The sequence below is a fragment of the Seriola aureovittata genome, chromosome 4 (genome assembly GCF_021018895.1).
Source record: "Seriola aureovittata isolate HTS-2021-v1 ecotype China chromosome 4, ASM2101889v1, whole genome shotgun sequence".
In the NCBI taxonomy this organism is placed as follows: domain Eukaryota; kingdom Metazoa; phylum Chordata; class Actinopteri; order Carangiformes; family Carangidae; genus Seriola; species Seriola aureovittata.
The window spans coordinates 29,887,875-29,903,991 of record NC_079367.1 but is presented as its reverse complement, the minus strand read 5'-3'; the positions used below and the strand labels follow the sequence as shown (position 1 = coordinate 29,903,991).

Below are 16,117 nucleotides of genomic sequence, written 5' to 3'. Positions count from 1 at the left end.
TGTAAACCCACAGAGGCTGCTGGTGTTGACAAAGTTAGATCACTGTATCCAGTCCCTCAGTTCAAAGGTCATTTCAGCCTGTCAACATGTTTGTCTTCACATCAGACACTGTTTCCACTAATTCCCACAGAAGCAAATTACAGAGCTGTTTACCAGTGAGACCAGTCAGCCCGAGCAGACCTCAGCACTGGTGTGACTGGTCCACAGAGGACTGGTAATGACCTCCCCTCAGACCAGGTCCTGGAACATGATAGTTTAACCAGCTAGATGTCAGTTTCTAACTGAGTGATTACTGTCATGTATACAGGGGTCACACCAACTCTGAGACCAGAATCAATACTCAGTGTTTGATCAGTGTGAAGCTGGTTTCATATTGATGCAGGGATTAACAGCAGTCTTAGTAGATACAGTGTAGGCTTGATTTATAGTTCAGTCCCTTTTTAATAAAGAGAAAAGTAGTCCATTGCTGTGTAGGTCAAGTCCTTGTACCGTGCTGATGCAGTGTCGTACGGTGGAGTCTGAAGGCTGTTTCTGTAGATGTGGTAGATGTTGGTCGTGACTGACGAAATTTTGTGTGATCCAGAGGGTGGAAGTAGCTCAGAGGTCTGTGGTCTATGAAGCAAGTTCAACATACCCAGGATAACTTCCTGTTATCTGGTTTTAACTGAACCTGAGGTTAGTGAATGGAGCTTTTGATGTTTTGAAATGACACACACAGCTGAGGCAGCACTGGTGATCTTTCACTTTTTGTTGGGGTCTATGCGGAGACAGGGTCAAAAGTCCACTCCATAGACAAAGGAGAGAAACTTGATCTTGGCAGAAGGTTCGGTGTTTTACCAGGGATTCAGTTTCTAGTTGAAATCAGAAGCTGAAACTTGAGACGTTCATCTGGCTCTTCTGTTTCACTACTCCATCTTCACATCAGTTTAGACCCAGCTTATTTTACACTGAACAAAATGATGTCCAAACCATGTGTAGATTTGGACCAAAGGGTCGATGAACCTGGCAAGTGACCTTTGTCTTGCTCAAGGACTCAAGATACTCCCTACGTACATGCTTATCTGGGTCCAGCAAACTAAGCTAAGTAGCCTGATTTACTGAAAAATGGCTCTTACCAACAGCATCATCTTAGGCTGCTGGTGTGAACTGTTTAAATGTCTCATCTGCATTTGTTTTTGATATTAACTCTTGATGTGCTGATCAGTCATGCCTCAACATTTTTATTCTCAGGTTGTCAAGTATGAATTCCAGGCAGATTTGGACATGGTGTTAACTACATGCAGTGTCAATAGGAAGCTGTAAGAGGAGCCGCACACTGAGAAAAGACGCCCATGTGACGTTTCAACTTGTGCAAAGTTGAAGTTGTTTCACTTCATGAATGAACAGAGTCAAAAAGGCTGCAAGTTTGCCAACATGCACAGGTGTTATAGGGAGATGTTAGCCTGGTGCTTTACTGTTTTATACTTGTAGGGAATTGGGTATAAAGTTAATATGTCACTGCTTTCTCCTTTCAAACTCAGATAGATCTCAGACCGGTGGTTTCCCATAATTCCCTATTCTGCACAAATTCATACTTTCCATATCTGCAAGGAAAAGGGAGTCAGTTAACCCCAAATCTGTTTATGCAGACACACAATGTTGTCTAACAGAATCACACATCCATATCATTCTAGATCATATCCAGGACTTTGTTTATCTTTACAGAACTTCACAGATCAGAGTGTGAACTGGACACAGACTGTTCCAGGTTTAATCCAAACACAAACTTAGCCTTAACACTAAACTTTTCAGCCCTTGAGGATATCAGTTCATACAATTGCCATTTGCCAATCACTGAACCAGTCAGTGGGCATTGGTAATAAAATGGGACTGTCCTGATGTCAAGAAAAGGTATAAAGCAGGTAGACAAATGAAGATGATGAATAGTGTGTGTAATGTGAATGTCAGGGAACCTTCAGTGAGGGAGTAAATGTTAACTTTAGGTTGAGATTTTTCTTTTAAATCTCACTTGATGAACATTCTTAAAGAACAGGCCAGTGGAGCAGATGTCACAGTAAAGCTGAGTAATAACATAAATACATTTAAAAATAACAAGAAGACAATGAGAGGTTAATATTTCTATCACTTGAAAACTGTTGTTGCTTAAATAAGAATGATGGTTAATTCAACTTTGTCGTATTTCATTCTTGGAGGTTATATGGATGTAGGAAATTTGAGATACCTCTGTTTCATGTTGACTGCATTGTTGTACATTTCAATTGCTTTTGTCAACATCTTACTCATTGTTATCATCTGTCTGAACAGAAGCTTACATGAACCCATGTACCTGCTTCTGTGCAGCCTGTTTGTAAATGAACTGTATGGTAGCACAGGGTTGTTTCCATTCCTGCTGGTTCAGATCCTCTCTGACATTCACACTGTTTCTGTGCCTTTTTGTTTCCTGCAGATTTTCTCCTTATACACATATGCAAATATAGAGTTATGCAATTTAGCCGTCATGTCTTATGACAGATACCTCGCTATCTGTTATCCTCTACAATATAACACATGTATGACATTTAACAAGGTGTTTCTCTTTATTATTTTTGTATGGTTGTACTCTTTTGTGAAATTCTTAATCACTTTATCCTTAAACATCCGGTTGACACTGTGTGGAAACACCATCAACAGTTTGTATTGTCATAACTACCTTATAGTGAAGTTGGCTTGTTCTGATACTAAAGTGAACAACATCTATGGACTGTTTGGTGTTGTTCTCTCCATCGTAGTTCCTCTGCTTCCAATCCTTTTCTCTTACATGAAGATTCTTAAAGTGTGTTTTTCTGGTTCTAAACAGACGAGACAGAGAGCTGTCAGTACCTGCACACCTCACCTTGTGTCTCTGCTCAACTTTTCTTGTGGTGCTTTCTTTGAAATATTACAGACTAGATTAGATATGACCGGTGTTCCTGAAGTGCTAAGAGTCATTCTGTCCTTATATGTTTCAGTATTACAACCGCTATTGAATCCTTTCATGTATGGACTGCAAATGTCAAAAATAAGAAACACATGTAAACACCTCTTAAGTGGTAAACTGTTGACTGGTCACAGAGATCTTATGTAGGTACCACTTTTCTTGAATCATTTCATAAAAAGCTGCAGAATGACGTGTGCTGTGCTGAACTAACATCCTAGTAATTGAATTTAAGCAAAGCACAGAGTTAACATGAGTTCAGACAGTTTTGGAGGGAAATGACTCTGTATCAAGTACACTGTTTTCTGAGTATATAGTTGTGTCTTTATACATATGAGCCTAAAAACAGTTTTATGGAGAAAAGGTCAAACACCTTAACAAAGGTCTTACAATCCATAAAGTCCTGATGACAGGCGGGTATGATATTTTGGATGACTGACATTAATCAGGTAAGACTGTAAATAAAGTGAATACAAGTAACTGACAGGGTGTGAGGTTTCTGTTCGATTCTTGGTCAAAGGAGCAAAATCAGGCATGATGAGCGAAATAAGTTACTGAACTGGTCAAAATTTACCAGAGGAATGTTTCTGGACTGTGTAGGAAACACTGATGTCAGAGCTCACAGGGAAGTGGCTTAGACACTGAGAACCTGTGTGTCTCTTAACCAATGATGAGATGTGCAGCGTACACCCCTCCTCCACCCTAGAATACAGTCCAAAATAATATAAAATTATTCAAATAATTCACAATTTCACTGTCAGTTTGAGGATAACAACTTTCTGAGTTCTAGTATTAAATAGTTTTCATTAAGGTTTCTCACTCATACAAAGATGCATCCACTCAATTTCAAGTCAATTCAAGTTTATTTGTATAGTTACTAAATTACATCAGATATTATTTCAAGGCTCTTCACAAAGTCAGGTCCAGACAATATTATAACAACAGTTCTTCAATGAGCAGCACCTGGTGCCAGTGGAGTAGTAATGACCCAAGATCAAATAAACTGAATTTTGTACTAATCCATGCCACCGATTACATGACATAAACTTTTCATATTTTGTGAAAACAAATTATCGTTGGGAATGGGTGTGGTCTCTATCATCAGATTCAGCTAAATTCATGAAACATGTACATGTAAGGTTTTTTGGGTGAAAAGTTTCATGAGTTTTTTTGCATCCTGGATACCTGAAAACAGTGTTCATAAAATGAAAATTGGTGCATGAAACCAAAATGGCTGACTTCTTGTCTGAAAAATGTTTTTGTCTTAAAAAATATTTTAAAATATGTATTATAACCAGAATGATGAGAGCTACAATCCCATCGAATTTCGTGAGCATTCAAGCAACTTTGTCCCAACATGGCTCTGTGTTTGAGGGCGCTATGAGCCTGCTGGCCACGCCAAGCCCAGTCACTACATGTGTGCCAATTTTGATGAGCTTGAATACCCCAAGCCCCTCAAAAATGCATTTTCCGGCAGAACAATGATAATAAGCCATACAAAAACTACAAAACCAGGTTCCTTGCACCTTCAGATCTGGATCCTGCAGCTGCATCAGAGATACCTGCAGAATCAGGACAGAGAGAGTCAGAGAGAGAGGGAAGAAGAGCTCAGTGCACCATGGGAGTTCCCCAGCAGTTTAGGCCTATAGCAGCATAACTGAGGGTTCAGGGCTCACCTGAGCCTGAACTAACTATGAGCTTATTTTATTCATAAAGTCACAAGTCTGTCCAACAGGAAAAGGAAAAAAGATAGAAAGTTTAGGAAGAAAAACAGAGGAGTGGTCACACTTCATGTATGGACGGATGAGAAATAGATGCAGTTTTTACAATTCACCTACTCTTTACAGGGATGGACGATACTGAAGTCAGCCTTTGATACAGTGAACCATCCTGCTATCCGCACTCTCCAATATGTCTCAGGCAAAGCCCCTTCATGGCTTATCCCATCCCCTTCCCACTGGAGTGCCCCAAGGATCAGTACTGGGACCCCTCCTCATAATATACACCACTTCCTTAGGTCCAATTCCCACCAGACAATCCCACTAAGACTGAACTTCTAGTCATGCCGGCCGATCAGTCTCTCCATCACGATATAAATATCAAAATCACCTCCTCATCTCTCACCCTGAACAAGGTCTAGTGAAACCTGGTGTCATGTTTGATGACCAGCTCTCCTTCTCTGAGGATGTAGCATCATCTCCTGGTCATGTCTCTTTGTGCTATACAACATCATTAGCAGGAGCGTCCTTCTCTATCTTCAAGAATCTGTTGAAGATTTCTCTCTTCAGAGAGCTTCTCCCCTCCTATCACTTTTAACATCCTTACATGTATAACTAGAACTTACTTTGAACTTTACCTGTACTTCTTTACCTGAGCTCCTTCACTTATTAAATAGATGTAGTATTTAGTCCTTACAACAAGGTCTCCTACTGCACTGAAGCTTCAGTGATGTCCCTCACTGTAAGTCTCTTTGGATAGAAACGTCAGACACATGAGTAAATGTAAATGTAAATGTAAATGTCAAAAGCCTGTTCTAGACTGTTCTAGTCTAGAGTCCACAATCCATTCATAGCAAACTTCTATAGAAAGCACATCAATCCACAGACTGTCAGTATTGTAAATATCTCAGTCCAAACACAGATTCTGGCATGTTTGTAAAATGAAACAACAGTCGCTTATAAGGGTGAGCAGTTCTTCTCTCTTGGGGTGGGTGTTGGAAAATGACCCATATGTGATCCAGACTGGGTTAAATCACCACACCTCCCTTACAATATAAATCCGCTGTAAATGGGGCTAAAAGAGAAAAGAAAGCCCCAGTTTGATACATAAAACGTACACAGACCACTGATTGGTGCTTGCTTGGATGGATAGCTTTAAGTTGAAACAGTGGTTGACTGGCCAACATGGAACATATGACACAAGTGTACCAAAACTCCTGACTTATTTTACAACATGCACAATAATCACATATCAGGCACATCACTTAAACAGGTCATTAGTCACTTCAGGTGATCCTGTCAATCAATAACCTGGTGGGTCTTGCCATTAAGATGGGACTGGCCTTCCAGGATCCATCTGTTCTCAGAATGTATAAAAAGATGCAGATGTAGCAGCAGCCAACAGAAGTCTGCAACTGTTTCAGTGAAGGTGACATGGTGAATTTTTCTTCTTTATTCTGGATTAGATTTCATGTCCAGTGAGGCAGTGTTAGAAGACAAATGTTCATCAAATGATACTTTTGTAAAAAGCATATAATTTTAATTAGAAGGAAATCATCATTTGCCCTCTGTGTTTTATCATTTAAACAAGAATTATGGTAAATTCAACTTTATCTTATTTCATACTTGGAGCTTATTTGCATGTTGGAACTTTGAAATACTTGTATTTCATGATAACTTCTCTGCTTTACTTTGTAATTATTATTGCCAACTCCTCTCTGATTGTGGTGATCTGTCTGAACAGAAGCTTACATGAACCCATGTTCCTGTTTCTGTGCAGCCTGTTTGTAAATGAACTGTATGGTAGCACAGGGTTCTTTCCATTCCTGCTGGTTCAGATCCTCTCTGACATTCACACTGTTTCTGTGCCGTTTTGTTTCCTGCAGATTTTCTCCTTATACACATATGTAAATGTAGAGTTTTGTAATTTAGCCGTCATGTCTTATGACAGATACCTCGCTATCTGTTATCCTCTACAATATAACACATGTATGACATTTAACAAAGTGTTTCTCTTTATTATTTTTGTATGGTTGTACTCTTTTGTGAAATTCTTAATCACTTTATCCTTAAACATCCGGTTGACACTGTGTGGAAACACCATCAACAGTTTGTATTGTCATAACTACCTTGTAGTGAAGTTGGCTTGTTCTGACACTAAAGTGAACAACATCTATGGACTGTTTGGTGTTGTTCTCACCATCGTAGTTCCTCTGCTTCCAATCCTTTTCTCTTACATGAAGATTCTCAAAGTGTGTTTTTCTGGTTCTAAACAGATGAGACAGAAAGCTGTCAGTACCTGCACACCTCAGCTTGCTTCCCTCTTAAACTTTTCTTTTGGCTGCAGCTTTGAGATACTTCAGAGCAGATTTGATATGACCAGTGTTCCCAGTGTTGTGCGCATCATCCTTTCTCTGTACTTTGTGATTCTCCAACCACTGTTGAATCCTGTCATGTTCGGACTGCAAATGTCCAAAATACGAAATACATGTAAACATCTCTTCTGCTATAAAGTGTTGAGTGGTCACACAGATCAAACGTAAAGAAAGAGTCAGAAAATCTTTTATATGTTACCTTGAAGTGTCTGGTGATTTAAATAGACACCACAGTGCAGTTAAACCCTGTGCTGTATCATCATTAAATGATGGAATGATAGAATGATGGAAAGTTGTAGAACAAAATAAAGTTCCAGTAAACAATTTAAAGTCAGTGATAAACGATCCTTCAACACCTCATAACAACTTAACTAATAACTGACCAGACTCTTAAACAAATGTATAATTTTGACTTTGGTGAAAATACAACCACAAGCCTCTAAATAAATTATTAGGACTTAAAATTCAAATAGCTAACTTAAAATGAATAAGTTATTGTGTCTCAACAACAGTTCACTAATCTGTCCAAGCTCATAGAGAGGTGTTGTAATGGACATGTTCAGAGTTCAGTTAATATTCATCTATGGAAGTGTTGTTAAGACAAGTCAGGTAGTAGAATTATTATATGTTGATACAGAGACATTTATAAGTAAGTAAATGAACAGACCCGTAATTATTTAAAGAGTATAAAAGTGTTTTTAAACAGCATTATCTCTTAAGTGGCACACTTGTACAGGAACTACATTGACTACAACACTGCAGCACAGCAGCAGTAATTTGCAACTAGAAAATTCCAGGGAAAATTTGAGTGCCACGGGGGCTACTGCCGGGATAGGGTTAGGGTTAGGGTAAAAAATCTTCTCCCTGTCAAAGTTACATTTTATGAATCCCAACAACTATGTCTACATTTTGAGAAATAATTATTTGTCTCCTTTTTACGGTTTGGCCGCGAGCTCGAGTTAAAAATAAAAATAAAAATAAAGGTTATTTTTTACTGCTTCACACACTCTAGCCAACTGACGCTGTCACTCTAACTTTGAAGAAAAAGTGATTTCCACTCCTCCTTTGAGTGTTCATAGTTTGAAAAGTTTACATGTTATGTAAAAACGGTTGTGTTTTGGAGAGAGCAGAAGTTTTCCTCCGTTTTATAGTTTGAATCATATTTCTACGTGCAGGTATGAGAGAGCTAGGTGACTCAGAAAAAAGGTGAAGTTTTGTAGAAAAAAGGTGAAATTTTGTAGAAAAAAATTCCAATGCATTCCTAATGCATTATTTATTCCCAGTATTTTGGGAATAACTTTGGGAAAAATTGGAATTTTAAGCTGAGCACCCGTGGCACTAATTAAACTTGCTGACTACATGCTATGGTAAAGGTTCTGCAACAACGTCAACTTACTGAGCTATTCTCTCAGCTTCTTCTAAAGGGCTTCATGAGTAAATGGAACTTGTTCACTGAACAAAACCGTGGGAATAGTTAAGTAAGGGGACACTGTGTTGGGATAAAGCTGGAGACTAGCATAAACCTACAAAGACTGGACAAACCATACATAAAGATTGTATCCATCAGCTTGTACAGATATTTTTGGTCTGGACACATTGAACAACTCCCCAGTAACCAGCTCTGGTGGTAGATAACACCATACACTAAATCTTGTAAAAATGCCAAGTGTTGCATTTACTTCTACCTAAACAAACATGGAGAAACAGCTCAGCCTCATCATTTTACTTTACATAAAGCTGTTTATTTACAAGCATGTTTCACTCAGGTGACACACAACTGACATCACAGATCACCAACATTAGTCGCAAATACAAAAAATGTTTACAAAAATTTTCATGAGAATGACTGGCAGCGATTAGACCTTAGAATATCGCAATCTATATGACCTGATCTGCCGACTGTCAACACAAAATGATCTAGACAAGAACAGGCCAAACTTGGTCCCATCTGTTCTTACGCCCAAATCATAATCATCATTGGATGTACAACATGTGTCTACATTGTCAAATTTCACTTTACACCTTCACGGCCATACATTTTTATTGTTGTTTATCTAAATGCAACCCTCTGAAAATGTTAATTTTACTTTTATGGTGATGTCATATGAGATAACATTTGAATGATGCTCAACAAGGACCTGGTTTGCGGTGATATAATCATATAATAATGAAATGGGTTTTGTGGTCCTTGATATGGATGTTACTGTCCTTACAAAGTTTCCAGGGAGCATTAAGTGGTCAAAGAAGAGGCTCAAGAGGTGCTCAAAGATGTTCCAGTAGTCTTTGAGGAGTGCTACATGTTATGTAATAAATTGGGCATGTTTTCACTGGGCCTGATGCTTCTCAAACTTAAATAAAATGGCAACAGAAATTTAATGCCCATCAGCCAAACTGAAAATACCATGGGCGCTGCATATGGTCATGTGGACCATGCTGAGTTCCTGATAACCATTTTGAATGAACGAGGTCCGGAAGACCCTAACCTAAATGTTTCAAAACAATGGAAATCTATGAGAATAAGTGTTTTCATTAGAGTATGAGATATGGGTATTGCTAACGCCGCCATAACCGGGACTTACCAGGGAATTGGGACTTCAGAGATATTTTGTTTTTGAGAACAACGCTGATATGTGAGCAAATGTAGGAGGTTTAAGCAGAGTATGACATCATCACCGTTGCTGCAAGGAGGAAGATGAAATGCCTTGATTGGCTGCAGAAAGGTAAAAATGGCTGAGAGGAAGTAGTGAATTCACTAACTCTAAGGAATGCATAAAAGGCCAATAGGAATACAGCATCAAAGTGAGCACCAATATATGGGGAGAACACACCATCTCTGAGTACTTACAACATCCTTTGCAAAAAGGGTGTGATAGAAATGGAAATTGAAACGGGAAAGTAAATCATCTAGTGTGTTGTATGTAACAGGCCATGATGATGAAGTTGTGATTAATGGTCGACCATGTGATGCTTCTAATGAAAGGAATGATATCTTTTGATGAAGAGCACCTTATATTGATGTTAGCACTGAGATGTGTTTGCGTTTCCAATGCTAACTCCAGACATAACATGCTACAGTGATGGGATCAATCTCATACAGTGCAGAAGATGAGTCGAGATGGGAGGAGGGACGCCAGCAGCTTGCAAACTACTGTCCTTGAAACAAGAACTCGAAAACCCACGGATGAGACAGCATCATGGAGAGCTGCAATGAATCAGAGGAATGCACCAGTTCATCATAAAAAACAGGGATGTCATTCAAGTGAACAAGCAGATGAGACCAAAAGCGCAAATCAGAGCAGCACACAGACACACAGATGGGATCATGCAGATTTGGGACAGAAGACGCCACGTCCAGTAAATGGGAGATGAAACAGCGGCCCTGAGGGGTGATGCGCATGGCGAAGTTAAGATGTCCAAGGAGGGAGAGCAACTGTTGTTTTGTGAAGTTTTTAGCAGCCTGGAAAGACTTAGTGATGTCACAGATGCACTGCAACTTTTCAAAATGGAAGGGAGGCTTTCATTTCAATAGAGTCCAGTGTGATGCCAAGAAACTCCAGACATGTATCTGGACCTATGTTTTTTTTGTCTGACAGGAGGACTCAGAGAGCCTGAAAACAATGTTTCAGTTTGGACAGAGATGAGCCTGAGTAGTTCTGAGACAGATCTATGAGCAAGAAGTCATCCAGCGGATGAACAACAGGAGGGATCCTGACTCTGTTTAACAGGTACAGGTACCAGAGTCCATTGTCCATGGACAATGGCATAATGAAGAGAGAATGGCTCTGGTGGAATCTTCCCTAAATAATTCCTTGTGTCTACACCTATGGGGCTTGGCAAAAAACAGAAAATGGAGAGGACTAAAATGGGTCGATAATACACCCCTTATTTACCTCCCTCTCTATCAACAAAGAAACTATCTCTCGCTCTTTAACTACAGGTTGAATATTTTTTGCCACATATACTGTATAACTGTAGGAGAAGTGAGAACCAAAACCAGAAATCCCTGAGAAATACTTGTAGATAAGCTACAAACACAGCATCAGGGTGAGAGGACAATTCTGCTGTTAAACATCAATTCATTGGTGTGGAGAGATGATTGGTCAGAATGTCTTCAAACCATATTGGTACTCTTGCCGTGGAGGGATCTGGGATGGGATTATGCACTAGGGGCAAACTGACCAAGGGTGAGCATCTTTGCAACTGCTGACGGACTTGTCTGTGGGAGGCTGTGAATCAGGCAGAGAAGCGGCCTTGGAGATTGGTTGGAATGGCACTGCAGGACAGAGGGTGGTGATGTGACCTGAACTCCCACAGAAGTTGCAGCAATTCAGTGTCAATGTTTGGTTGGGCAATGTAGAATGTAAATTTTCTGCTTTACAAATGTATGGCTTAGCTAAGAGAGGGGGTGGGATGGCTGAGGCTAGTGGCTGAGTGGCTGAGTGGCTTCCATAGTATGAGTGTGATTGGGCACAAAGGCTGGCTGCAGCATGGAGGCCTGAGTGGTGGTGATGGTCGATGAAGATGAGGCGGAGGCTGGAGCCTTTTCCAGGGTTTCAAGATTTGTACTGATGGTTTGAATGGAGCAGCTCCTTTAGCGGCTGCGAGTAAGCGCAACAAGGAACCGGCTGGAGTAGCTGAGTATTCCCAGGCAGTGGCAGATACTGTGTCAAGGTCAAATCGCAGCTTTTTGCTTGGACTGTCAACTTGCGGAGCAGTGAAAGAGGAAGGCCTGGGGCTTAAATGATTCCACAATCTTGGAGCTGAGATAGCAGGAGATCTGGCTCATCTGGTGGAGAGCTGCTCAATAGAGCTAGGCGAATAGTCCTAGACCGGCTGCCTGAAAAATTGGGTGTGATATCTTGCAGCATATTGGAACTGGGACCCAAAACCTTTGCCAGACATCAGCTTAAATGATGTCGAGATAGAGTATAAGGTAAACAGAACATATGCCATTTGCAGTAATATGCACTGAAATAACAGCTGACAGCAGAAGAGACTTAAAGTTTGAAAGAGATGACATGATAGGCTGATTGAGATTGCCTCTGATGGCTGTTCCATCAGTGTATGTGTATATATAGTAGAACTGCTGTATGAATGTGTGTGACTGTGGCTTGTAGTGTAAAGCACTTTGGTGGATAAGACCAGAAAAGTGCTATATACTGTAAGTGCAGTCTATTTACCAATGTTTGCAAACTAGAGTTAGTGTTTCATATGGAAATATGAATGGACAGTCCAGACTTGATCATCTCTTTTTGTGATGAAATATCATTGAATAGTCCACATCCTGTTACTGATTCCTTTCTAACATTTAAAAAGCTCTTTGAGAACTTGACTGTAAGTGTGTTTACAAACTCATAACAAAATATCTAAATTAATACTCAAGAATGAAAACTTTTGCACAATCTAACTTTACTCTCAGCTGAAATGAATCTAAACCCTTCAGAGGCTGCTGGTGTTGAGAAACTTATATCACTGTAGCAAGTTTCTCAGGTCAACAGTTATTTCAGCACATCAACATGTTTGTCCCTGAAGAATATTCACATTTGCTACAGTCTCCACTAATTCCCTCAGAAACAAATTACAGAGCTGTTTACCAATGAGACCAATTGGCCAGAGCAAATCTCATCACTGTTTCCACTGGTCCACAGAGGGCTGAGGACAATAATGACCTCCCCTCAGACCACTCTGTGATAATACACATCAGATAGACAACAGGTACTGAAGCTTGTTCAGTGTTTGTCTATAGTCCATCCATACTATCCAGCTTTACTTTTTTTGAGTGAATGATGACAATAACAGCAAACTCCAAAAGAATCAATCCACAGACTGATTCTGAAACCTGGCTTTAGTTTTTGGTTGAAAATAATAATTGTAATTAAAGCTGCAAGCAGCATTATGTGGGCTCTCACCATCAGCAAACCTCTGGGCTGCTGCCAGGAGACCACTTGACACTGCCAACATGCATTACGTTCCTGTATATCAAGTTTAAACCAGACTATGAAAACATCAAGTAAATCAAATAATTATTGCACTTAAGGGTTACTTCCTGTTTTCAGTGGGTGGTGCTATGACAATGACATCATAGTACCATGCAGATGTCTTCAGTGTGGGACTTTCATCAAACATGTGAAATATGGACAAAGTATATTATAGTTATAACAACACGTTCTAGGACAGGACTAGAGTCGATATTGGTCTTGCATTTCTGAAATGGAGAGCTGCTCAAGGGCTACAATTTGACTCTGAACTGGCATTTCTTCTCCTCGATACAGAAGCATATTCATAGCTACATAATGTTACATGTCTGTTTTAATTAGTGACCAGCTACAGTAAGCTTGATACCGTTAGCTCGCTTTTACCCATGTTATCAATTTGTTCGGTAAAATCTAGTAGCTTACTGCAAGCATGAGCTACTGGTTGCGCGGCATGATTGTTTTTTAAAATTTTTTTGCAGTTGGCTCCGGTAGTCCACGGCCTGCCGGGGACCACACTGGTTGCTTGTCGTGTGCCTGCCAACAGCGGATTGTCTTCCTTTGTTAACGGGCTAGAGACAGAAAAGACCTGTTAGTGATATTGACATCATACAGCAGTATAACATAAAACCGACACAACATTCGAGTAACCTGCAAATTCTATATAGAAAGATAGAGCTGGCAGTAGCATCAAGGCAGCAGACATGTAGCCAATGTGAACACAAAGAAATTGACTAAGGCTGTTTACTTTGTGAACCTGTGCATCACTGATGACTTCTTCAAGGATTACAGATTGAAATTAGCTTTTAGCTGTATCTGGTACAATAAACGTACATCCAATTGCTTTTGCTTATACTAAAATGATTTTAGACAGTGTTAATCCATACATTTGAGTTAAAAAGTAGCTGGCATGTGAGAAAATATAATGATAAAAAAGATGTGCAATATATTCGGTGCACTGTTTAAATTAACCCTGCTCTGCACTATTTCAAAGAAATTGTCACAGATCAGGGCTGAACCCAAATGCAGACACAGGAGGCGCTGGTTAGTCCAAAAACGAGTATTTTATTTTAACAAAAAGGTAAGGGAACTGTCACTGGTGGAAGTCGGGGGGGAAGTGGGCTCACCGGTGGGCTTGGGCAGTAACAAGGGCTGGCTGGCTGGCTGGCTGGCTGGCTGGCTAGAGGAGATCTTGGAAGCAGAAAGAACACAGTCCATCAAAGAGTTTAGGGCAGAATACATGTCTCAAACAAACCAAGTGAAGCACAATGATCCGGCAGGGACTGGATGTCAGGGTTGGCTTTATATACTGCAGAGCTGATTGGTTGATGGAGGCCAGGTGTGCTGATTACAGATGAGGATCAGGTGTGAGAGCCAGGCCATCAACCAGGACGGTGTCACACCGTGGTGAGGTTGTCTTGTCCTGGTTTTGTTTTGTCCTGTCATTTCCTGTTTTATTTTGAAAAGTAACTCTCCTCTCGTTTCAGGTCACTTGCCCTTCCTCATGTGTCTCAGTCTGATTGCCCCAAGTGTTTCCACCTGTGCCCTATTTCCCTCCATGTGTTTAAATAGTCTGTGTTCCCCTTGTCTTGTGCCAGAGTGTCTTTGTCGTTGACCTGCACCCGAGCCTTTGTCCATGCCCACAGCCCTTGTGTTATTCAAAGTAAGCCGATTGTTCCTTGTGAAGAGTGATTTTTATTTTGTGTAATTTTTCATAGATTATCCTAGATCTTCCGCTTAGTGGCGTGAGTTGATTATTTTGGTTTATTATTTTATTAACTCAGGTTTTTCCTCCTTACGGAGCTTTTTGTGTTTACCTTTTGTTTTTTTTGATTAGAGCTTTTTTCCTCCTGGAGTGATTTTGTTTTCTCTTAGACTTTAGAATTTAGTGACTTCCTCCGGGAGTCAGGTTAGGACTAGTTTTTTCATAGCCATTTATTTTTCACTCTGTCTGAGGTCACCGGTGTTTTCAATAAAGCCTATTGTTTTCATATTCTCTGCATCTGAGTCCTGCCTTGAGTCCCCACTCCAAACAATCAGGTGTCACTGGGGAGAGGTCGTGACCCCCCCCCCCCCGGAGGCAGGGTCACAGGTCAGTCATCATATAAAGTGACTGATTATCTCACTACAATTTTAAGGTCTTCGGGAGTCTTTGTCCAGATGCCAGTCCAATTCCTATGCCTGTCCCTCCTCTCAACCTTCTAGCTGTGTATTAGGCAGGGAGCCATGTGAAAAGTATACAGATCAGCCAGGTTTTACATGAGAAAAGGTTTAGCAGCTTCCACTTTAAAATTATATGATTTTGCTTGGGTCACTTTTGCTTTATTTTGTCATTTAATTAACATTCCTCCAAACCTGTACTTATTGACCCCATTTTTGCCTTCATCTGCTATTGCACCAATGTTCGCCATTTCAAGCCTCAATACATTCGTGGCTTGCTGGGATCCAGTTTAATGTTAGGTGTTTTGATCCCGTGTTTTTTTTCTTTTATTACTACTGAAAGGTATTTCCAAATGCTTCCCTTCTTTTCCTGATATTAGACACCCCATCACATTGTCTATTCTGCATAAGATGATTTCTGTCCTTCACTAGTGTCTGTTTTCCCCTTATATTTTTACATATATACATTTTATGGGTTTCTAAGAATTGGAGAATTCACTACCCCATCTAATTTATTCAATCCTGATAGAGATATTTCTTTTTCTGACTTAGTGTTTCACCCTAGTGACTATGGCTTATTGCTTAAGCATTCTAAAGCAAAGGGGCCTTGTTCTATTAATAAAGCTCACATCAAGTCCCCCTTTTGTCCTTTTAAAACCATGGTAAATTATATTTGCCTCAGATCCTCCACTAATTCACCATCGCCTCTTTTTATAACCCCAGGCAATAATCCCATGTCAAAGTTCTGTTTTACTTATCATTTTAACAAAGTTCTCCTTAAATGTAATGTATCACCTCAGTATCACTCAGGTCATTCATGTAGAATAGGGGCAGCCAGCTCTGCCGCAATGCAAGGAATTTCTTCAGCCTGTCTTCAGCAGCAGGGCTGCTGGTCTTCTGCCTACTCCACCTACACATGACCTGACTCCGCCTCAGTAC

The 16,117-nt window shown here is 40.1% G+C and overlaps 3 protein-coding genes across 3 annotated transcripts in view; all 3 read left to right on the top strand.

Moving 5' to 3' along the window:
• LOC130167817 (olfactory receptor 11A1-like) overlaps positions 1-16,117 on the top strand; it is a 55,382-nt gene that overhangs the window by 8,651 nt on the left and 30,614 nt on the right. The gene's annotated exons all lie outside the window — the stretch shown is intronic.
• On the top strand, positions 876-3,521 carry LOC130167444 (olfactory receptor 10A6-like). Its single transcript, XM_056373655.1, has one exon. The coding sequence runs from the start codon at positions 2,153-2,155 to the stop codon at positions 3,101-3,103; it is 951 nt and encodes a 316-aa protein (XP_056229630.1). The 5' UTR covers positions 876-2,152; the 3' UTR covers positions 3,104-3,521.
• Positions 5,057-7,214, top strand: LOC130167818 (olfactory receptor 10A3-like). Its single transcript, XM_056374317.1, has one exon. It carries the CDS (start codon positions 6,267-6,269, stop codon positions 7,212-7,214), a length of 948 nt encoding a protein of 315 aa, XP_056230292.1. The 5' UTR covers positions 5,057-6,266.

Coding starts and splice junctions, on each gene's coding strand:
- LOC130167818 (XM_056374317.1), top strand. CDS start 6,267: ATGGTAAATTCAACTTTATCTTATTTCATACTTGGAGCTTATTTGCAT.
- LOC130167444 (XM_056373655.1), top strand. CDS start 2,153: ATGATGGTTAATTCAACTTTGTCGTATTTCATTCTTGGAGGTTATATG.